At 46.9% G+C, this 25,129-nt stretch overlaps 1 protein-coding gene across 6 annotated transcripts in view; it reads right to left on the bottom strand.

The window, feature by feature from the left end:
- ADK (adenosine kinase) overlaps positions 1-25,129 on the bottom strand; it is a 615,496-nt gene that overhangs the window by 10,831 nt on the left and 579,536 nt on the right. For all 6 annotated transcript variants that reach the window (XM_085608730.1, XM_085608729.1, XM_085608731.1 and 3 more), the window contains one exon: positions 6,242-6,328. In XM_085608730.1, the coding sequence (XP_085464856.1) occupies positions 6,242-6,328 (87 nt within the window). The remainder of the gene's footprint in view (positions 1-6,241; positions 6,329-25,129) is intronic.

Here is a 25,129-nt window from a genome sequence, read left to right as displayed (position 1 = left end):
ACCAAAGGTAAGTAACTTGTGCATCTGAAAGAAACACGTTAGTTATAGATTCCTTACCTTAGAAAAGATACCCCAGCAATACCAACCCCGGTGGTGGGTCTGCGAACCAAGATCACACCAAAAAGTCCTGGAGAACAGAACGGCCAAAGAAGCCGTCTCTCCGAACTTGGCTGTCCAGGCAGTAGTGTTTGGTGAACGTGTGCAGCGATGCCCAGGTGGCTGCCTGACAGATGTCATGTAGAGGCACTCCTCTTCCCAAGGCAGTAGTGGCTGCCGTCGCCCTAGTGGAGTGAGCGTGTAGCCGGACTGGAGGTTCCTTTTTAGCTAGAGAGTAACAAGCCTTAATCCACATGACCCATCGAGAAATGGTGCATTTGTCTACTGCCCGACACATCTTTGCACCCACGTAACCAACAAAAAGTTGATCATCCACCCGGAACTGTTTTGTGCGATCCAGATAGGATCGTGCATATTTTGGGTCCAGATGGTGGAGCCTTCTTCCTCCTTTGAAGGAGGCGGAAAGAAGGTGAGCAAAGTAATGGTCTGCCCAATGTGCAAGGCAGTGGCCACCTTAGGCAGAAAGGATGGATGGGTCCTGAGAACCACCTTGTTCGGATGAACAGACAGGAAACAAGGTTTTGAAGAAAGAGCCTGGAGCTCACTAACTCGTCTAGCAGAAGTGATGGCTAACAGGAAAGCAGTTTTAAGAGTGAGTAGGCGTAAAGGACAGTTATGCAGTGGCTCAAAGGGAGCACACATGAGATAAGTTAGTACAAGGTTCAAGTCGCACTGAGGCATAATGAAGGGGATTGGAGGAAAAAGATGCGTTAAGCCTTTTAGAAAACGGTTAACTGCCGGGGACTTGAAAAGAGAAGGCTGATCTGGCAACCGAAGGAAAGTAGAGATGGCTGAAAGATGGCCCTTGATAGTGCCCAGAGCAGAGCCCTGCTGGGCTAAAGAGAAGAAACAAGAGTACTTCAGAGAGAGGGGCAGAAAGGGGATCCGCAGCCTTTGCTGTGCACCATGCCACAAATTTGTTCCACCTGCAGGCGTATACTGGCTTAGTGGAGGGACGCCTGGCTGCCAAGATTACATCACAGACTTCAGGTGGCAGGTCGAAAGACGTCAACTGCCGCCGCTCAATCTCCACGCAAGGAGGTGGAGACTGGACAGGTTCGCTTGGAGGACCATCCCCTGCTGCTGCAACAGAAGATCCTCCCGAAGAGGCAGTCTGATCGGAGGATCGATGGCCATGTTGAGCAGCTCGGGATACCAGACTCTTCGTGCCCAATCCCGAGCCACAAGAATGACTTGGACCCGGTCGCGCCTCATCTTCTTCAGCACTCTGGGCAGAAGTGGTATAGGCGTACAACAGACTGCAACTCCACTCGCGACGAAAAGCGTCGCTGAGCGAGTGCCGCCTTGGAAATTCCAACGCCAGGAATTGCTGACATTGCGCGTTCTCTTCGGTGGCGAATAGATCTAACCAAAGTTCTCCCCACTGTTGAAAGAGACCTTGCACCACCTCCGAGTGAAGACGCCAATCGTGATCCATCATGCAACTGCGGCTGAGTTTGTCCGCCCTGGCGTTCAGAGAACCGGCCAGGTGTTGAACCACCAAGGAAATACCCTGATGTTCCAGCCATGTCCAGAGGTGTAGGGCCTCCTGACATAGGGTCCACGACCCCACCCCGCCCTGTTTGTTGCAATACCACATGGCGGTGGTGTTGTCCGTGAACACCTGAACTACTCTTCCCCGGACAGAGGGAAGGAATGCTTTCAGTGCAAGACGAATTGCCCGGAGCTCCAGAAGGTAGATGTGAAGCCCGGACTCCGCCAGAGGCCTCTGATCTCCGCCTCTCCCATGTGGCCGCCCCATCCCAGAAGGGATGCATCCGTCACCACAGTGTGGTCTGGTTGGGGAAGGGAGAGGGAGGGATCCACCATTGACCCAATCCTGGTTTGTAAGCCACCACTGCAGTTGTTGAGCAGTGCCCTCCGAGATCTGAATGCAATTGAACAGATTGCCCCAATGCTGCGCCCACTGGAACTTCAGGTCCCACTACAGAGCCCGCATATGCCACCTGGCATGAATGACCAGCAGGATGCAGGAGGCCATGAGGCCCAGCAGCCTTAGGGTCATTCTGACCGAAACCCAGGATAGAGGCTGAAAGATCGGAATCATAGCCTGAATATCCCAGACTCGCAGTTCGGGAGGATAGACCCGAAACTGCGTTGTGTCCAGAACTGCTCCGATGAAGAGGAGCTTCTGAGAGGGAATCTGGTGCTACTTCGGCACATTGATGGAGAACCCCAGCAAATGCAGGAGGTCGGCCTTAGTCTGGAGATGGGAGACGACCGCCTGGAACAAGCCCGCCTTCAACAGCCAGTTGTTGAGAAAATGGGGGTCGACTGAAACCCCTGATCTGCGCAGATGAGCTGTGACCACTGCCATCTCTTTCATGAACACCCGAAGGGCGCTGGTAAGGCCAAAGGGGAGCACAGTAAACTGAAAGTGCTCATGGCCCACTATGAACCGTAGGTAATGCCAATGGGCCAGTAGGATGGGGATGTGAAAATCAGCGTCCTGCAAGTCCAACGCTACCATCCAGTCTTGCGGGTCGAGGGCAGACAAGACCTGAGCAAGCGTCAATATCCTGAACTTCTCCTTCCTGAGGAAGCGATTGACTTCCCTGAGGTCCAAGATAGGACGCATGCCCTTGTCCTTCTTGGGAACCAGAAAGTAGTGGGAATAACAACCACAGCCTACTTCTAGGGCAGGAACGCGCTCGATGGCTCCCTTGGCCAAGAGAGCCGTAACTTCCTGCTGGAGAAGGGCAAGATGATCCTCCGACATGTGGTGGTACCGCAGTGGATTGGCTGAAGGGGTAGTCTCGAAGGGGAGGGAGTAGCCCCTTCGTACCACCTGCAAAACCCACCTGTCCGAAGTGATCGGGGGAACCAGTGGGGAAGGTGATGGCGAATCCTGCCACCCACTGGCGTTTGATGGGCCTGAAAGGTCGGACAAGGAGGGTTAGGAGGCTGCTGCAGTGGGGGGGGAGTTGGTGGACTGGTGGTTTCCCCAGGCGCACGAAGGTTGGGTAACTTGCTGCAGCCATGGCCCTGGTTGGGACGTAGCGGGGCACCGTTTCCATAGCCACGAAAGGGGTGAAAACCAGACTGCACCAGATGGGCGGAGAGGCCCAAGGCCTTGGCTGTAGCCCGTTAGTCCTTGACCGCTCTAGGGTGTCTGCTATGTCGCCAAAAAGGCGACGGCTATCAAAGGGCATGTCCATCAAGGTGTTCTGGACATCCCCTGAAAAGCCAGTGGACCTCGTTCAGGCGTATCGGTGAAGCGCTACCGCCGTTGAAATGGTCCTGCCCAGAAAGTCGGCGGTGTCCAGCCCACAACGGATAGTAAACTTTGCTGCATCTCTCCCGGCGGCGACTGCCTGGGAGAGCACTGCCAGGGCCTCCTCCAGACACTGAGGCAGCACTTGCGCCACTGTATCCCACACTGAATGCGAATAATGGCCCAAGAGACATGCGGTGTTTACGGACCACAGTCCTAAGCTGGCAGAAGAGAAAACTTTCTTGCCAAGATGGTCCAGCTTCTTGGAATTCCTTTCCGGTGGAGCGGTAGGGATGGCGCTTTTGGAGGGGGAGGTTTGGACCACCAAGCTCTCCGGGGTGGGGTGTTGGGAGAGGAATGTGGGGTCACCCGGAGCCAGGCGGTGGCGTCTGGCGATCAGCCTGTCCATGTTGGGCCTGGACCACGTGCCCAAAAGGACTTCGGTGAGGGCCTCATTAAACGACAGCAGGGGCTCCGAAGAGCTCGCCGCCGGTTGAAGCACCTGTCAGGAGGTTAGTCCTGACCGCCACCATAGAAAAGCTCGAGGTTGAGAGCCTCGGCCACCCTACCCAACACCACAGCGTATGACGCTCCCTCCTCCGTAGCCACGGTAGGAGGAGACAACTTGCCAAGGTCGGTTGTAGTGTCAAGACCACTGGCATCCCCCAGTTCCTCTCTCCAGTCCTGCTCAGTATCTAGCTGGTCAATTTAAGGGTCACCGGACCCCTCCCAGTCCTCCTCATCATCATCCTCCTCTGGGTACCACTGTTGTTGGAAAGGGAATGAACAAGGGCATGAAAACCCCACACGGTGCTGGCAAGGGAGCCCACCGGCGGCGAACGCGGTAATGGTGCCATAGGAGGCGGCGCCGGTGGAGCCGTAACGAGGTCAACCAGCGCCGATCCGGATCTGGGCCTGGATCCAAGGGGGGCCTGCGGCGCCAGAGCCACCGGCGGCGAAGACTTAGGCCCCCCAACCGAGACCGCAGGGGCCGAAGGCGCACCAGCAGGGTCGGTCCGCCCAAAGACGGCATGCATCGCTTTGTAGAACGTACGAAGCTGGGCGGGGTAGCTCCGGGTCCCGGAAAGGGAGGGAAGCTCGGAGCCGATCCTTCGGGCTGCGCACGCTGGAGACGCAGGAGTGGCACCACCCGTGAGCCTCGTCGGATCGGCTGACCTATGAGGAGAAGTCGAAGAGCGACTATGCTTCTTCGACTTCTTCTTATGCTTCAACTTACCCGACCCCAAGTGCGAAGACTTTGAAGATTTCGAACCGAAATGGTGGTGGCTCCGCGACCAGTCCTTCGACCTCCCTCTGGACCGGGACCTCGAATGGCCCGGAGCCGACTGTCGTCGTTCAAGCAGCTTTTGGGACCGCTCCCGCAAAGCCTTCGGTGTCAATAACTGACAGTCGGAGCCGACGTTTGGTCGTGGTTGCGCTCAGGCAAAAGAGGCACACGCATGGCCAAATTAACAGTAAGTACACCACAACCCCTCCAGGGTCTGCCTGCTTCACCATGCTGTTTGCTGCTCACCACTTATATAGAAGCGTGTAAATTTCTTTGAATTCACCTAACCATTCCTAGATGGCTGCCTGTGCATGCATGCAGTGAAGTTTTTCAAATCTTTATGGTATTTCACTACAGGTTATTTTATGAAGCAAATAGTGAATGATCTCTTGACTACAACACAAATGTTTTCATTTTTTTAAATGTTAAACTTTGTTCCTTATTAAAACTTTTGGCAGGCTGCGGTGCACAATATGGCCTTTGGACACTATCACTTAAGGTTAGCTATAAAACTATAGTTCTCCCTCCATTTGACTGCTCAAGGACCTGCTTCCAAGAGCCTGCTGTACATAGCTAAAGGTTATTTACAGTTGATTCTGGAGGATAGGGTGTAAGAAGTGGTCGGAGGCCACAAAGTGGACCTAATGGCTCCTGGAGACATACTAAGGATGTGCAGCTCAAGTTCCCATGGACGGAGCATACATAGTTCTTTAGGACAAAACCTACACAAAGAGCCCACTGCCATGTAATTAAGTATACAAAAATAAACAAAAAACAGAAATCGCCTTTAAAACGTCAGATGAAGGGAAATATTGTTCTGATACAAAACCTAAAAAATGAGTCACTCAGGGTGAGCTAGGCAATTGTACATCTACCAATTCACTGCTTATGAGCTGAAGTCACAGATGGATAACTATTTTTTTCATCATCCATGTCATCCATGTCATCCCTGCCATCACATAGCACCTCACCACTGATCTCACTTAAGGTCTACATCGACACTAGCTTTCCAGAATCCACTAGGTTCAACCTTTCTTTACATCCAGGCGCTGAGCAGAGGGATGGGCCTTTGACCAACCATGTGCTTAGGAGGAAAAACATTAAGCCAGAGGCCACTTTCGACGAGGCCAGTAGGCTCGGTGTGTCCACTGATTCCACCCTAAAAGCCCGCAGGACCACCCTTTGGACCTGCAGTCTGTTTGATATGTAGGGCTGCCAATGATCACCCATAATGCTCATTGGACAACTGTGCCTAGCAAGCTATGTGTGCAAGGCCAGGCCGTCACTAGGCCTGAAGCGTTCGGAATCGCATCATGTGACCCATTCTCCAGAGGCAGCAGATCTAGGCATCAGTGGCCCCATGTGACATCCAACAACTTCTGGTGACCCCAGTGGCATTATGTAACCGGAGGTGCCGACAAGACCGACCTCCGTTACAACTGTACTTTGGTTATATGTATGCCACCTACAGGCAAAAACTCATAATGTAGTCAGGAGCTATTTGGTATTCATCAATATGAGGGCATCATCTCAACATTAAAACACAGACACTAGTGCATACCCTGTAAGGTAACATGTGAACACTGCCAATAGACACCTACCTCCAACAAAGGCATCTCCAGCACCATTTGTGTCCACAATCAATGCTTGATCGATTTCCAGGACTGGGAAGGCAACCACTTTGTCAGCTGTAAAAAGAAGAGATGGGGTGTAAGCAAATAGGCTGAAAACAGTGTGTGAACAGGGCAGTGAATAACAAAGTGTAAGGAGGAGCACAGACTGCGTCAGCAGGGAGACACTGTCGGTCTAAAGCAGACAGATAAGCCAATACAGAGGGCAGAGTTCAGTGCAAGGATAGAGCCTTGATGCTGCTTGTATTACACATCCAACCCTGCCAGTTTCCAAACATTTCCTTCTTCTGCAAATAAGAGGGTTCTAAAACAAAAGAACACAGGGACAAGGAAGCGAACTGTGTTGCTGCAGCAGCGTCTGGAGCTATATGCTGTCAAGCAGCACTGGATTGGGACTAAGCCTGAAGGTATACCCATGGCCCAGCTACTTGTATTTGCATGAGGTGCTGCCTGAGAAGAGCCTCCATTCAGCTTTATAAGGCCCTTAAAAGGTGATCTATACTACCCTGAAACCCCCATGGAATAATCTTTTCAGGGTTTCCCCTACAATTTTAATGCACTATTAGGCTTTGAGGTGACTGTCAGAAGAATACAGTTCAGGGATACCTTCATCGTAGGCAAAGTAAAGTAAAAGCCCCGCCCTCATCATTTATTGGTGGCTACACCCTGGCAAGTAATTTCTGTTGCTTGATCAGCCTGGCTTGAATTAACAGAATGACCTTCATGAGGACTTGTCTGAATTGCACCTATTGGGAAATGCCGGCCAAGCCAAGGCCAAAGTCTAATATGCAATTACTCAAATAGTTTGGGGGGGGGGACAGACCTTTAATTTCAGTGGTACTTGGTCCAACAATTCTCGCCTATATCCCTTAAGTGGGTTAAATACTGCCCTCCTTAAGCCAGTATCTCATCCTTTGTCTGAATTCAAGAGGACTCTGCACAACATCAAGTCAAAAGAGGGATATTTTAACTGGTAATGTTGCCATGGCACAGAGAATCTCAGGTACTGCCTGTTGATGGGAGTATAAAAATAGGTATCATGTATATCTTAGGTGGTGAGAAACTTCTTCCTGCAGCAAAAGAAAGGCCCTTCTTAAGATAACCATTTGAAAGGCCCATTTTCTAAAACTTGTTTGGGTCTCCGAGGTCGATGATAGGTCGTCATTCTTTTGTTTTCTTCTGAACCAGAAAGAACGTGGAATAGAATCCATTGGTCACCGTCTTAATCACACCCTTGAAAAATAGGAGGATGTCTTGCAGGCATTCATGCAAGAAAGGGTTAGGGTCTTTCTCCAGAGGGTGGGTGGTGGCTTCTGTGGAAACTCTAGTGTGTGACCTAATTGCAGTATTTGAAGGACCCATTGGTAAGTTGTCATTTTGTTCCATTCAGAAGCAAAATGTGATCTTTTTTTCATTATTGGCCTGTATGGGGGCAGGGGAAAATAGACTATTGAGGACTCAGGCACGAATATTGCTATTCTGGGTGAGTGACGGTGAAGCACCCTTCTTTTTGCCTAACTTTTGGTTGTTTTGTTATACTGGCCTCTCTAGTGGCGCAACCTTGGTCATATAGGTTATCTGTATAGGTAGTATTGTTGACCTTGCCCACCATACTGGTTTTAATCGCTTTGATCTTCGTAAGGAAGACAAGGATTGGTGTGCATAACGCAGAGCGCCTATTAAGAGTATTGTGTCCAAGACTGTCTTGATGGACAGGACTGTGACATCCACATGTTTTTCAAAGTGTCAGTCCATTGATGGGCAAGTGCTTTCTTTTGCACATCTGGACAGGAAGAAGTACAAAAACCTACACTAATCTTGCCTCCTAAGCATTTCTGACCCTGTCAACTGCCAAATAAACAGCACTTGATCTGCCCATGGCTGCGATTATTAGGGCTGCTGTGGTGCTAGCTCCACCCCTTGATAATGCTCTTGGATCCTCTCGTCTGCTCTCAGGAACGAGGTCCACCAAGGGTAAGATGCTGTGCCACATCTGGCGGTATTAACAATGAAAGCCTAGGCATATGCAGCTTTAATGGATGTAGCCACGCTAGAACCAACTGCCCCCCAAGCTGTCAATTCATCTTCGATCTCAAAAGAATAAGATGCCATTCTAAATCAAATGAACTTTAGGACAATTAGACTGATAGGGTTCTTAGAGCGTGTTTGTGCTGCAGCATTTATGATCGAGAACAGTTTGGGTAGCCTGTCAGGCAAGCTGGAGCTGCGTCTGGTGACCTGTATTTCTTCTCTAAGAAGAGCACAACCATCCAAACTATAGTAGGATTGGTCCTAAGCATCAATCCTTCCTTTCAGATATAGTCCCTGACAGAGATGGACTTTGCGGTCTTCCTCCTCTGCTCCATACAGTTATTTAGGAAGCACTGCTGCTCCACCTGGTCGCCCGCTCCAATAAAGCATGGGAGGGGGCCAAAGTCGTCAGCATGGAATTTCTCCCCTTCTTTTGAAAGGATAAAACTCATCAATTACTACTAATGCTAGTGGTCGCCTTCTGCATCCATATTCTATTCTGTTACCTCTCCTTCTACCTTTTTGGTACAAATATCCTGCCCTGTGGATCTTTGTCCATTTCCCTGGGCCAAGCTACTGATGTAGGTACAACGGGATCCTGTGGTGCAGATGAAGTTGAGGTGGAGGACGCAGCAGCGGTACTGTTTGGTGATGCTATTGAATAGGATTTGAGTATGGCCTCCGAGGAGCAAGATTAGGTTGAAGCTCTGGAACCTACATTTGAATTGTCTCCATTTGTTATAAGGTATTTAGGAAAGTTAAGGACACCAGCATCTTCTTGCTTCTGGTTGCAGACATCTGCTTCCAACTCTGAATCCAGGATATGAACAAGTAGATGAGCAGAAATATTCAAAGGCAAATGCAGTGAGTGTGAAAATATAGAAGAAATTGGAGCTGGCAACTCAAGTTTGTCTGTCATCATTGGACTAGTGATAGTATGGATGGGTACGTTTGCCATCAGAATGCTGGCCATCGAAGTGATTGTGGCCGTCAAGGTCACGGACATAGTCTTCAATGGTGCAGTTGACGAGGTGCTGATTGACAGTGTGACTGTAGACGATGGGGTGGATGGAAATGCCATTTGGAGGTTAGGCAGTCGCCAGAGGAATGGGGTATGACTATCTGCTTAGTTAACAATAGGCTTCCCATCCCATCGACATCAGAAAATGCAATTTTCTGCATCATTTTGGATTCAAGCTGGACCACAGCTTTTTCAATGCCTTTTCTAAAGAGACTTGCTATTCCCCTTCACTGGGATGGAAAGGGGCATTGCCTTGGTGAACTCCAACTCAGGAAGTTTAAGGTGCTTTCTTTTCTAAGCTCCCTTCATGAAGTGCTTGGTGGAGAACTTTGCTAGGAATCATCATCTGGCGAGGGGCCACCCCTCTAAAGAAGGGAATATCATCTAATGGAGGCACAAGCCTAGCTGTCTTTTGCTATAGTTCAAGGTCTCAAATGGAAAGATCTTACAGATGTTACATACTGAGGGCTTGTCAAGGATGATACCCAGGTGATGCTAGAGAGAGAAGGGAGTGCTGCAATATTAATTCTAGATCTTAGCACTGCTTTGATATGGTTTATCACACTATTCTTCGTCAGTGGCTACACTGTGTATGCATCTGTGATAAGGCTCTCGAGTGTTTCTCCTCATTCCAGGAAGATCGGTCCCAAACCAATCATTTAAAGCCATTCCGTTATCACCCTAAGCCATTGTGGGTGTGGATAGGAGGGGGTAACTCAAGGTTCTTCTATGAGCCAGACACTTTACAGCACCCCCTTGCAAACGTAATTTTTGTTTTTTCCCTTATGTCTTGTGTGGAAGGTACTCGGATTGTCATCTCTTTTGAAGACAAATTCTTTGACACCAATTTCCTTTCATTCTTACTGGATGAGAATGAATCATGGAAAATGAATGGAGACAAAAAAAAGCGGTTTCGTTTTTGGTAGGGTCTCTAATTTGGTTTCCCTTTGTAAAGTGTGATGCCCCGTCTCGAAAATATTTTGCAAAGAATCTTATTCTTGATGTTCCTTTGTGTTTCACAAATGAAGTCAATGCCCTCACTTCATCCTGCTTTTATTATCCATGTTTACAATGTAAGATAGTCCCACCTCTTCCTGTGGATTCCCATCGTTTAAGTAGTCCAAGAGACTGTCCATTCGCATAGCGACTACTGTAGCGTGGTCTCTTTACTTAAAAGAATATCACAACAGTAACTCAAAACTTGTTACATTTGCTCGTTAAGCCAACCCTCAAACCAATTTATTTACTCGCACCTCAGGTCCTTCAATGGTTACTAGTGAAGCAGCATATGACCTTAAAGGCTTTATACATTCATCACAGAGCCCATCATAATCGGGCCCAGCCTTTGCTCAATCTAGAATTAAAAGCTACACTCCAAAGCACAAATTGTGTTCTGCTGAGGCATCCTTATTAATCGATCGATCTCGAGTAGGCAGGAGAGGTTTTCCCACTTGGTCCCTTATTTATGGAATACTCTTTCTAACCATCTTCAATCAGAATACGATTATCTTCGGTTCCACAAGACCCTGAAAAGTTAGCTACTGTGTTGAAACTTCAGTGCGTTTCTCCATCTTAGCATCAGAACATTCATTCTATGGGTTGTTGTTCACAGTGTATAAATACTATACAGCATCATCTTGGTGGAAGTAATGCTCCTCTGGTTGGGAACTTCGAAAACCTCAATATTGCAGAGAAGCATCCTGCATGTAAAGACTGTTTCAAATGTTTTCAGAAGTATGACAATCACACTGACCCTTAAAGTACTCGACTGGATGCTACTACATGCCCACAACTTTCAGAGCAAGCTACATTGTCTACATGGCACAACTCCAACAACCCCACAGGCCTGACAACTAAGATCAAGACTTCCCGTGACACATGCAAGACAAAAAAGTAGCATTGCCATATTGCGAATCGGGAAATTTAGGAGAACAGCAAGACATCAAGCCCTCTCCTAAAAAGTTTAAAGGGTGAAGACCTCAATCCAAATCCAGATCCATAAAGCAGAATCTCAGACCTGATCCGCCAAACACAATCCTTTTTTGGATTTCGAAAAAAAATTCAGAATTTAGACAAATTACTTTTTCACACTTTCAGTGAACAAGAAGCTTTCAGGCACTGGAATACTTATTAATAAATACAATAGAAGAGCAACACAAACAGTCAGAAGGAACTCTGGCCCAGATAAAAACAGAATGAAAGTCAAAAACATCCAAAAGTACAAGCATGAGGTGCACTAAAGTAAACTTTGCTAGATTAGCACAAAGTACGCAAGACTACAACTTTGCAAGAAAAATGCCTAGTAAAGCTATTCCTTTGCTCTGGCGCATTCATAGAGCAAATTAAACATATACCTAACATGGTAAAGAAGATGGGGCTTGGGGCACTGCTGGGGCTAAGAGAAAATCCGGTCCCAACTGGTCAATGAAAACGTACTGTTTTCTGTCTCTTTTTTGCATCTCTACTCACTCCAAAAATGGGGGATGTTACAAAATACCAATTTTGACAGTACATTCACTTATGAGATAACTATACACGTTTTTTTAGACTGGCAAAATGTGCCTTTTCTATCATACTTCTTCCAAAATACTTGGTCATTACTTTACCCGCTGATAGGGGCAGAGGCTGTGCATCCACAATTGATTATTTCTTTATATCATTACATTTGGAGTAATTACTGCAGCATGGAAAGGAATATGCTACTTACCAGTATGGCTCTGTTCTTGGCATGTAGCGCTGCAGATCTATACACTGTGCATAGATCGCCATCTGGTGTTGGGCCCGGATGTTTGCAGTTTGTTTTTCCTCTTGGAGAGTCTTTGGAAGTCACGAGGTCGGTGACTCCTCCTTTGGTTCGTATAGCACATGGGCTTCGGCTCCATCCTCAGATTGTTTTTCGCCAGCGGGGAAAGATGGAGCATAGTAGTAAAAGTAAAGAAACCCATGTGTGTTGTATCTAAATAAGATAGACTGGAACGGATACAGGTAGCCGGAGAGGCGGGTATAGATCTGCAGCTCTACATGCCAAGAACAGATGCATACTGGTAAGTAGCATATTCCGTTCGAGGCATATGAGCTGCAGATTATACACTGTGCATAGACTATATAGCAGTACCCAACCCTAGCGGCGACCACCGGCATCCGTTGCAGTTGTTTGGAACAGTGTTTTTAGTACAGCCTGGCCCACACTAGCTCTAATGGTATGTTGCCTAAAAAAGCCATAGAAGCCCCTATCTTCCTTGTAGAGTGGGCTTTGGGTGGGGGGGGGGGGGGGGGGGGACACAGATAGTGTTCGCTTTGCTTTGTGGTAGCAAATCTGTGTGCATTTTACAATCCACCTAGCTATCCTTGATTTAGAAATAGGGTTGCCTTTATGTGGTGTAGAGTAGGAGACAAATAGTTGTTTGGTTTTTCCGAAAGGTTGTGTTCTTTGGATGTAGTAAAGTAAGGCCCTTTTAACATCCAGTGTGTGTAAAGCCCTTTCCGCAACAGTTTGAGGTTGTGAGAAAAAGACTGGTATTTCTACCGACTGGTTTAGATGGAAGGGAGAAATGACTGGGTAGAAATTTTGGATTGGTGCGGAGTACAACCTTGTTCTGATGCATTTAAAGAAAAGGTTCCTGTATCGTGAGTGCTTGTATTTCACTAACCAATCTAAGGGAAGTGATGAGAACTATATTTAAGTTCCAGACAGGTGAGGGTGGTACCCTGGGTGTAATTACTCTTTTGAGGCCTTCCATAAAGGCTTTGATGGCAGGCACCCTGAAGAGTGATAGGTGCTGCCTGTTTTGTAAGTAAGCATCAATTGCTGCGAGGTGTAACCGGATGGATGTATATGCTAGGTTACACCTTTGTAGATGGAGCAAGTATCATATGATGTGCTGTATGGACACACTTAGAGGGTTGATTGTGTTGTTGTGGCAGTAAACAACAAATCTTTTCCACTTTGCAACATAGCATGCCCTAGTAGTAGGGCGTCTAGCTTCCCTGATAATATTCATGCAATCAGGGGGAAGGTTAAGGTATCCGAATTCTAGGACCTCAGGAGCCAGATCGCAAGGTTGAGCTGAGCTGGGTCCGGGTGCCTGATCTCTCCGTGGTTCTGGGTTAGGAGGCATGGTGAGAGGTGCAGCTTTTGGTGTGGTACTACCGAGAGTTCCAGCAGTGTGGTGTACCACGGTTGTCTGGCCCATGTTGGAGCTACTAGGATTAGTGTGAGGGAATGCTGTTGTAGCTTTCGCACCACTAATGGAATTAGTGGGAGAGGTGGAAAAGCGTATGCAAATTTGTTTGACCAGTTCATCCATATTGCATTGCCTTTGGACAATGGGTGTGGATATCTGGTGGCGAAGCTTGGGCATTTTTTGTTTTCGTGGGTGGCGAATAGGTCGATTTGTGGATGCCCCCACTTCTGAAAGAACGGGTGAAGTTCCCACTCGGGGATCTGCTGAGCAGATCTGCCACAGTGTTTTGGACTCCTGGGACGTGTTGGGCCAGGAGAAAGATTTTCTGCGGAATTGCCCATCTCTATATGCTCTGTGCTAATTGAGAGAGCTGTGGAGAGTGTGTGCCCCCCTGTTTTTGAATGTAGTACATGGCAGTCATGTTGTCTGTGCGAATGAGGACTGCCTTGCCTGAAATCTGTGTCTGGAAGGATTTTAGGGCTAGGAAGGTTGCCAGTAACTCCAAATGGTTGATGTGGAGTAACTTTTGTTGCGGTGTCCATGTGCCCTGAACTGTGAGATGTAACAGATGAGCTCCCCAGCCAGAGAGCGATGCGTCGGTTAGGATTATTTGTGGGACCGGGTCCAGGAACGGTCGACCTTTGGAAAGGTTTGTGGTGTTCCACCACTGCAGAGAGCGATGGGTACGACCGTCTACCAACACCAGATCTGTCAGTTGCCCCTAGGCCTGGTTCCACTGGCGCGCTAAACACTCTTGGAGTGGACGCATCTGGAGTCTTGCGTGAGGCACTATGAAAATGCAAGAGGCCATCATCCCTATCAGTTGCATAAACACTCTTGCTTGGAGAGAGTGTTGAAGTATGAATTTTTGACGCAGAGCCTGTATGTTTGCAATCCTGGCAGGATTGGGATAGGCTATGGCTTTTGAGGTATCTATGGTGGCACTGAGGTATTGTTTTGTGTGTGATGGTACCAGGTGAGACTTCTGGTGGTTCACCGTGAAACCTAGCTGGTGAAGTAGTTGGATTGTAGCGGCGGTATGGCGCACACATTGGTCGTAGGACGTGGCTTTTATTAGCCAGTCGTCCAAATATGGGAAGACGTGAATGTGCTGTCTTCTGAGGTGTGCCGCCACTACTGCTAGGCACTTGGTGAATACCCTTGGTGCTGTTGTGACCCCAAACGGGAGCACCTTGAACTGGTAGTGTTGCCCGTCCACTACAAATCTGAGGTACTTTGTGAGCATGGTGTACTGGGATGTGAAAGTATGCGTCTTTCAAGTCCAGTGTGGTGAGAAAGTCGTTCTGGGAGAGGAGTGGGAGGACCTGTTGAAGGGTCACCATGTGAAAATGGTCTGAATGTATGTAAGTGTTTAGATGCCTGAGATTTAGAATAGGTCGTAGAGTCTCGTCTCTTTTTGGAATCAGAAAGTACAGGGAGTAGACCCCTAAATTTTGTTGATTGATGGGGGACTTGCTCTATGGCTTGTTTTTGCAGGAAGGAGATTACCTCCTGTTTTAGTAACGTGGCATGTTCTTGAGACATTGGGCGTTGCCTGGGTGGAATGTTTGGGGGGTAGATGTTAATTCTAGGCAGTACCCTGAATGAATAATTTGGGTCACCCATCTGTCTGAGGTGATTGTCTCCCAGACGTGAAGGAAATCTTGTATTCTGCCCCCGACCGGAGTGGAATGGTCTGGAGGGAGCGGGGGAAGTCATTGGGTAGGTGGTGTGGCAGAGCGGGCGGTGTTTGTCTTGCCTCTGCCTTTATTATTATTGCCTCTGTAGCCACCTCTTTGATAACCCTTTGTGAAGGTAGACTGAGGAGGGGATTTATATGACGTGGATGCGCCATCTGAGGAATAGCCTCTACCGGTGCCCCGAAAGGAAGAGCGGCGAAAGGAGCGCCTAGGAATGTGTGTCTGTAGGGCTCCCATGGATTTTGCCCTATCAGTATCTTTTTTCATCTTTGAGGGCTTCATCAACTTTTGGACCAAATAACTGTTGTTGATCGAATGGGTGGTTTAATATGGAGGCTTGCACCTCAGGTTTAAAACCTGAAACTCCTAGCCAGGCGTGGCGACGAAGGAGGACACTGGTGTTTATGGCCCTGGAGGCTGTGTCTGCTGCATCTAGGGCACAGCGTATAGAGGTATTAGTTATAATTTTTCCCTCTTGGATCAATTCATTAGCCCTATTCTTATATTTTTCAGGGAGATGGTGCATGATGGCCTCTACCTCATCATAATGCGCTCTGTCGTGTCTGGCCAATAGCGCTTGAGTGTTGGCGATACGCCATATATTGGCGGCTTGTGACGCAGTGCGCTTCCCTGACGCGTCTAGGAGCTTGGACTCTTTGTCAGGTGGTGGTTCTTCGCCTGACGCCTGAGAATTTGAACGCTTCCTAGCTGTAGATACCACTAAGGAATCCAGTGGTGCAGGGCCTTTAATGTATGAAGGATCTGTGGGGGCGGCTTTATATTTTTTCTCTATACGAGGGTTTAGGACCCTAGCCCTGACTGGGTCTTTAAAAACCTCTGGTGCATGTTTGATTACTCCTTTTAGCATAGGTAGTATCGCAGTGGACCTATGTTCAGAATCAAAGGTGTCTAGGAGAAAATCTTCTTCCACTGGGTCAGTATGTAGCTCTACCCCGTGATAATGTGCTGCCCTCTGTAGTAGGTGGTGAAAACCTAACGAGTCTTCTGGTGGGGATGGCCTAGATGGATAAAGGTCATCCTGTGGGACATCTGGGATGTCCGGATTGTTATAGTCATTCCATGGGTCTGGGGATCCAGTAGGGGTGGGGTCTTGTGGCACATCTGCTGGATCATAGTAAGGGTCCCCTTGATCATCATGGTCTGGAGACAGGGTCGAGAGCGATGAGGCAGGGGTGGAGAGGGTGGAGGGTGGAGGGGGTGGAGGAAGTGGGGAAGGCACTCTGAAAGGGGAGGTAGCAGTGTCCTTCCTCTTTGGAGGTGGAGCTGGTTTGTTTAAATGTCTCTTTTTTGAAGACAGTGTCAAATGTCCAGTTTTTGGATCCTTGGTAAGTGTCTTTTGTAGAGGATCCGGTGTAAAAAGTTCTTGCGACACTGGTTGTTCGGTCGGCGCCGAGGTTTTCGGGGCCGACTGCTTTTTAGGCTTGTCTGTGCCGTGCTTTTTCGGGACCTCCGATTTTTTGTTAAGTGCTGAAAGAGGCTTCGGCAAGGGAGTGTCTGTGCCGAGGGCCTTATGATGTTTGGTCGGCACCGAGAGGGCGGGTTTCGACACCGAGGGCTTTGCTGGGCTCGGTGTGGAGGCCGATCTTTTCTTCGGTGCCGAAGGGTGTTTTTCGGCACCGCTGGCAGGCTGGCTCGAGCCCGAGCCGCCGGAAGGCTTATTTGGCTTCTTCACTGGGCCCGAAGAAGGGGTGTTAGAAGCAGTGTCCTTGGTCTTGCCTTGGCTCGAAGGCGAAGGCGTGACCGAAGCCTTTTTGGGTATCGACGTGGGTGTGGGAGGGGGTATAGTACTCACGACCCTCTGCGCCGGGGTGATGTCCTCCACATCTGATTTGTCGGCCTCGGAAGCACAGACTAGATCGTCGACATCTTCTTCGATGTTCTGCTGTCCCGGAGCATCGACGTCGTCCTCGAAGATGTCGACTGGAGCGGAGGTCGAGCAGTGCGCCATGTTACGTCGGGCCCTTCGATCTCGAATAGTCTTTTTCGATCTAAAAGACTTGCAGGCGGGACAGTCTCGAGCCTCGTGTTCAGGGGAGAGGCAGAGGTTGCACACCTCATGAAGATCGGTGTGGGGGAATTTGGACCCACATCGAGGGCACTTCTTGAAGGGAGTTCTTTCCATCAGCCGAGACCGGAGTCGGGATAGGCCCGAAGGCTGCCGTCGATGACCGGAATCGAAGAAGTGCCGAAGAGAAGGTGATTAAGATGATTTATTTATCAGAAGAATCTCGATGAGCGAGGATTTTGCGTCGATCGTTGAACTGGAAAAGTTCGGAACCGGAGCGCGAAGTATTACATCCGAGCCCGATGGCGGAAAAAAACAATCTGAGGATGGAGCCGAAGCCCATGCGCAATACGAACCAAAGGAGGAGTCACCGACCTCGTGACTTCCAAAGACTTTCTAAGAGGAAAAACAAACTGCAAACATCCAGGCCCAACACCAGATGGCGATCTATGCACAGTGTATAATCTGCAGCTCATATGCCTCGAACAGTTGTTTCATCAAATTATGGGGGTCATAACCCTATCGAGGTTGCATGAATGGTGTCCCCAAGCCTATTTATAGAGGGGAATGTGCAGCGAGAAATCTCAAGACTAAAATGGAGAGCAGTTACTTCTGCCCTATTATTTCACAGAGTGATCAAGGAAAATGTAGACCTGATTATGGTTTGTCTGAGAACGATCTCGCTTATCCAGCGGCTGTGGCATTTACTCAGCTCTTTTCTCACATTAAGAAAGAGTTAATAAGAGACTCACGTCCAACAGTCAACAGACCTAGATGGTTTAGTCACAAATTCTCTGCTGCCAACCACCAACTACGCATGGCCTTTTCAACCAACCCTAAGAACTCCCTAAAGGTGGCACTTTAACGTAAGAAATAGAAAAAGGTCATCATAACCAGGAAGAAGGAAGCACTGAGCTAACAGTGGGGCTCATTAGTTTGGGTGGCAAATTAAAAAAACAGTTAACTGTTTTGGATGGCTGTGAAGGACATGCAACAAATAAATCAGGCATCAACTATTAGCTGCAACATCACTAGTGAGGCTTGGAAGGCACACTTCACTGACATCTATGCTACCAAACAGGCCTGGTTCTAGAGGGTGGGCCGGTTGGGCCAGGCCCACGAAACACAAGTCTTGGACCTGGCAGTGCAGGCACGAAGGCCACTAGAAAATGGCCACTTTCATTGAAAAAGTTCCTCCGAACATTGTTTTCCTTCTTGCTCTGAGAATTGAGTGATTGGACCAGGCTCCTTCTCACAGGCACCCCCAATCACGCATCTTCTTTTAGAAAGGTTGTCTGTGTCCCCTCCCACTTGTGCAGGTACAAAAGGGGCATGGGAAGGGGACAAATCCTTTCTTTGGCACCGGGTAACCTTAACCTTCCTGCTGCGTGGATATTTCCTTTTCTATTCCATGCTGGAGAAAAAAAGTTTGATTATCCGGATTCACCCTTCCTGGCCCCTGCAGCTGCTTATCAGATGGGGCTGTGACGAGGAACCAGCAGGTAAGAGAATGTGGGGCTATTTGTTGTTCTTTTTAAAATCAGGGAAGGCGTAGCAAGACACATACTTTGTGTATGCTTCATTTACAATAAAAAAGGACCAGATAACTCTGGTGATTTTTGACCCTGCTGAGCAATCATTTGCCTGTTGGTAGTTTTGAGATGCAGATAAACTATTTTCTGTGGATAGCTCAGTGTGTTACTGCCTTTGTCACAGAGATGTGTGTGTTACTTGCAGTACAGAAGTTACAATCCTATTATAGGACAGTGACCTATGAACTGTCATCAAAGAGCTGCATGCAAGACTGAATGGTATAGTTAGAACATAGCTTTTTTTTGCGTTGTAATATAGTTAGAACTTCCCCAGTCTTTCATTATACTAATGTTGTTAAGAGTTTGTTTGGGCAGATATACATTTTTGTCAGTAAAGCCAACCCCTGGAGTATGCTTTAAATCCTGTGTTTGTTCTTCTCCAGACCAAACCCTCTTAAAATATACTGCCCACCAGTATTGATGACGTGATTCCTACACCTTGTAATCCTCATTGGCTTATGTGACATTCCGTGTAGACTGATTTACATACTTGCATGATCGATGGTCTCTGTATAATGTATGCGTGATGTAAAGTACTGTGACACCCTACACTGATACGAGTAGCAATATAACAAATGAAATGCATATGAGAGAGTGGCTAAGGAGAGATGAGGGGCGCTGGCGGAGGGTGGCAGTGAGGGAATTCGAGGAGGAGGTCAATAGTGGGGAGCTACGGAGAGATAAGGGAAGCTGGTGGAGGGTGGCAGTGAAAGAATCCGAGGAGGAGGTCATGAGGGGGAGCCCGAGAGGTGTCACTTGCCTGATACTCCCACCTCAGAAACCTCCTCTTCCCATCAAGGGGACATTACATGGAAAAAACACTTTTTGAGAGCGAGGCCTGGCCAGACATATAAGTGACAAATCGGGCCCACAGTGGCACACCCAAATGCATCCTTGGCCCACCCGAATAAAAATTCCTGGAGTCAGGCCTGCTACCAACTCAGCAGAAAGCAAACTCCCTGTGGCTTCTGCCCATAAAACTGTGCACCTGACCTTGGGTGAGGTTGTAGACGCTAAAAGCCAGAGTATTTAGGGCACGCCCCCTGGCCAGGACATGTTACCAATAGATCTTATTAAGCTTAACCCTGAATTCTAGGCTCTATTATTACGTAAAATTGTCCACAGTCTGGCCCATTCTCCTTTACCTAGCACATGGTCAACCTCTATTACAATTCCTATTTTTCAAAAAGGACACCGCTTGCAACCCGTCTGCTACAGGCCCATTTCCTTAATAGCTATTGCACTGAAAATTATGGGAGGGGTCCTATAAAATAGAATAGAGGAATAGGTAGAGGAAAAGTCCATACTATACCCGTGTCAATATGGTTTTAGGAACAAGGTCAACACAGTTGAGAAGTGCTTTATTAATCTCAATCTGAACATTGAGAAATACACTGAGGCCCAGCAGTCCCTGCTTTATTTTGCGTTCATGGATTTGACCTCAGCTTATGACTGTCAATTGCTCAAAGCTGTGGTCAAACCTTTTAGCATGTGGGATGGATGAAGCACTAGTGCACTTTTTAGCATATTTACACAGGGACTTTTGAAGGCCAGGATTAGAATAAATATTCAGGGGGAGGTTTCTAAAGATATTGGCATTTTTCGGGCTAAGAAACAACGGTACATTTTAGCTCCCCTTTTATTTATTCTATATATTAACAACCTCCACCCTTTATTAATCATCACCCCTGATGTTCCTAAAATAAAGGGCTCCTTGTTACCATCCTTGCTGTATGCGGATGATGCTGTGATGATAGCTTGCACACCTAGGACTCTGCGTCTTTTAGTACAAGGATTTGTGGATTTTATGGCCACGCTCGACCTACATACTAATTTTGCAGTCTTATATTATGGCTTGTGGCCCAGGAAGTATAATTTGTCTTTGTTTATTGTTGACAACCATAGTGTAAAACCCACTAGCACTTTCTGGGTCTAGTTTTCACTGCCAACAGATCATTCAACTGATGGTCCCACATTCTATCCGGTATTGTATATTTATGGTTGTCTAAATGTTTGTGCATGTTTATGCATTCAATACGCCATCGACTTCATATGTGACACTTTGATACTCGCGACTGTGGGTTTGTTACCGCTTGACCAATCTAATTGTGTATTTATTTAACATGTGCTTGAACGGGTTTTCGGTGTCTCCGATCTATTGGTATGCTTATTTAACCTGTATGTGCACTAGTTTCTTCAATTTCAGGAATTTAACTGATGCTGGTATGCCCAATTACAATCCTTGATTGTGTTCTAAGGCGTTAATTCGCCATCAATTCCTGGAATTTTACTCATTTTGCTCTTCCCGAAATCCATTTTTGGTCTTTGAGGCACTAATTTGCCATCAAGTATTCCTTTCGACCTTGTCCTGAGGCGTTTTATCGCCGTTAAGTTCACATTCGAATTACCCCCTTTATTTTCAAATAGACCAATTTTCCGTATCGTTACCAGTATGACATCGCCTTGTGGCGATCGTTCATGCATCGTTTGAACGAATGGCTTATCCAACAGCACACTGCATCGCTGTGGACATATCCTCGTACTGCTTTGCTTTACCAGCAAGTCATCGCATGAGGCGCACGTTTGTGCATTGTTTGAATGAATGACTGTGCCAACAACAAATCGCATTGCTGTTGACATATGCCCTTTATTCCATTGGGAAACCGCACTTTAACATATTAGAAGGTGTCTCTATTCCTTTCAATCAGCCACACAATGCATTTTACGTGGGCCGTATTCATAGGCACGGAGGACACGTCATGGCTTTATTTCGCAATCCCCAATGACACGGCAAGCAGCATTCAGCTGCTGCCACCAACCGAGCATGCTGTGTGCGTACGTGCCCTTACGTCAGCTTCTCCCGGTAAGGCATATTACCGCAGCCCTTGCAGTCACTTTCAAGACTGCTGAGCAATACGCAGACACAGGTAAGCAGACGCTATTGGAACCGTTTTCAGTCCAGATCTTCTCATGCTGGCATTATACCAATCACTGTTCTGCCTTTATTTTAGGGCTTGAACTGTGACTGACCCGGTCTTCAAATACTTTGTTTCACCGCCCTCATTGATTAATCGTATTTGGGCCACTTCCACAGTCATAGTAGGTAAGCTTAACTGTGTGGATAGTTTGTTTTTTCACTGCGTTGTTTGCTCCCAATTCTTGACCCTATAGTGACTCTCCACTTACTTTCAATCACAGGATCTCCATAGCCCATATCCGTATTATCTTGAGCTTTCCTGACGTTTGCAGGTAAGACTCGTTGCCTGCTGGGTATTCGTTGCCCCTTTTTCTTGTACCCCCTAACTTTTGGTGTTTTGACAGTTTGATTCAATTTTATAGATCCTCTAGCCGCCTCCATTCTGCTGCAAGACGCCTAAGGGAGCCCACCCCCATGTTGGGTGAGTGAATGGTGAATCCATACCTTTCTTCTCCCTGACTTTTAGTTTGTAACACATTTTTTATTATTCCTCCTCTTACTTATAGGCTGTCACCGCCTCTTGTCCTGAAGACGACCCTCTATGACAATTTTACTAAGCTCTGTCTGGGTCGAAACATCAACGCCAATATCTGGTTCAGCTTCAACAAATCTCCTGGTCTAAATCACTAAGCAAATGTGCTAGTCACTGGAGATATTGTTTTGTCCCTTTTTCTTCTGACCATTTCCTAATTCCCTCATTTATTCACTTTGTATATATGCACTTCACCACTCTCACTGAGCACTGATTAATTCGTCACTGCAATTCTGTGTATTTATCTTTGACAGCCTTGTAAATAATTGTAAATATCCATGAGCTTCAATTTATTTAATACAATATCTTTGCAAGCATCTACTCGTGTCTGCTGTTTTACTCAATCTAGTGTTCCAACTACATTGAACTGATATACTAATTTTCAATTGATATAATTGCTAATTATTTGTTATGTACTAAGCAACCATTTTCTTGATGGATCCCGATATTAAGTAATTTTTTTCCCACCCCAACGGAACCACTATAGTTTTTCTTATCCATACCCAGGTTCTGAGGGACACAGGGTCACCTCATCGTGGTTATACAACAGATCTTGGGCGGCGCATATTATTCATTGTAGACCTAGCTCTGTACAAATGTTTCTGTGATGGAAGATTGGCCACAGGGATTCGAAAGACAAGTGTGACGGTATATTGGAACCTTAGAACAGCCAGTTTCATTGCAGGGTACCAGTCTGAATCTTTGGGCCGCTGGGAGCGCAGTTTACTGTTCCACTTTAGGGCTGGCACCGTCAAGTATTGGTTATGCTTCCCCTCAGGCTTTCAAGCAAACCTTGACTCCTTGCCCTGCGCCCACTAGCGTAATGAAACTTGAAGGGGCGCCCTGCAAGGCACATGGAGGGGATCCCTCCAGACTCAAGTAGGAGCTCTCCGGCCAGAGTACTGTGCTGAGGGGGCACCATGGATCTTGGGGGCCCCCTGCACCGCGGAGACTGTGTGGGCCTGTGTTACCCCACTGGCCCTGCCCATGTAAGGGGAGCTCAGGTCAATCCACATTGCACTTCCTCCTCTTTTGTGGTTTTTTATTCTATGTACACAAAGATCATTTTGCTCCCCCTGATAAAGAGGTGCATATATTACAGACTTTAGGGCAGCATTTAAGCATGCTGCTACAACTCAATGATGATGAGTCAATCACTGATACTGGTGCTTTTTTTAAACTACTGTCTGAGCCAATATTTCAACGAATAGTGACTACATCTGAATATGTAATCATGCAGTATTATTTCATGTATGGTTGATGTGACATGGTAATTAATTACATATTTTAAGAACTGTTTTTAATTATTTATACGTTTTATTGCATACTTTTCATGTACTTCTATTGCGTATGTCTGAACTTTTGTGGATACTTTTTGTACCCGAATAGAAGTGAATCGATGGATTGATACCAGGTCATTGCTGTTGTGATGTGGGAATCAATATTGGACATCAAAATGGCAGCAGGATCTTAACCAGTCTCCTTCAGCTAACGGTTCTGTACGACAGGCATAAACAAAGTCTCCTCCACACCACCCATCACAATCCGATTGGTTTTATTTTGCCAATGCATTTCTCAGCTAAAGGCTTTCAGCCGTAGCCAGAACAAAAAGGTACCTTTCTTGTGGATTTGGGACGGAGCTAAAATATTGTTGTTGACTGGGGTCTGCTTGGTAAATTTCTCTTCATTAAATGTGACAAACGCGCAGTCCATTGCCAATTACAGTATTTTCAATGTATGTCTCTTTCGATCACAGCCAAAAACAGGGGCTCAAAAACGGTTGTGGAAAATATAAAATCTCTGCATTCAGTAGCATCATTTAAAACGAGCATATCAATGGCAAAGTCAATTGGTCACGGGTTGGCATCCAGCCTGGCTTTGTCAACACTTACTTTGTTTTGGCCTAGTTTATTCTCAAAGCTTTATTGTGGAGAAGCAGCAGTGCATCTTTAAACTGAAAAAGATGGTTAAAAGCAAAAATGTTTTTCTGGTATCAAAAAGAACAAATTACCATAGCAGTCCCAAACAATGGTGGGAGCTACTTTGTTTGCCGATGTGCTCATTGTGAAAGGGAACGATGCCACTACTCACAGTGATGTTAGCCAGTGGATGAAGTGGGCATACCCAATGCCCCATGCTATATGTTGTATTGGGTGGGACAAAATGTGAATGACACAATAACAGACCAATGGATAGTAAATGTTGGATGAAAGAACCTAGAAGCAATCATGTTATACACACAATTTGAGTAAAATCAAAAGGTCTTCATGAACGTCAGGCCTAAAAAATATTGCCATGTAACAGGGTGTGTATTGGATCTTCTTGCCAAGTTATTACACAAATATAAAAATTTCTGCTAAGACCGTCTTTACCTATTTGTTAGCATTATTGACATATGCTTCCAGTTGCAGATTTCTGAAGATCGTCACAAGATGTAGTTTCCACTTATTCATTGACAAATGTCAAGCTGTAGAATTTAAATGTTCATTGGTTCCTCCTAAACTGTGTAGTTTTAGATTTCTTTGTATTTATTTTCAAGTTATCTTTCTTGCAATGGGCTTCTACAGCAGCCAACTGGGCTATGCCTGAATGCCTTAGGTGCGTTAATGTTAGGATTTTCGCATCATCATAAGCGCATAACTGAAAAGGAACCTCCAAGTTTCGACACGGTACATCCTGTGAGGCCTACAAACTGAGTTGGATATCATTCAAAGTACAAGGAAAACAGAGTTGGTCTCCACAGGCAGTCTTGTTTTACTTTATGTAGGGTCATTAAACAGGAGCTTAATTTCACG

This window comes from Triturus cristatus, chromosome 1_2, assembly GCF_964204655.1.
Source record: "Triturus cristatus chromosome 1_2, aTriCri1.1, whole genome shotgun sequence".
Lineage (NCBI taxonomy): Eukaryota > Metazoa > Chordata > Amphibia > Caudata > Salamandridae > Triturus > Triturus cristatus.
The sequence above is the reverse complement of the archived record's forward strand: the minus strand, read 5'-3'. Positions and strand labels throughout refer to the sequence as shown.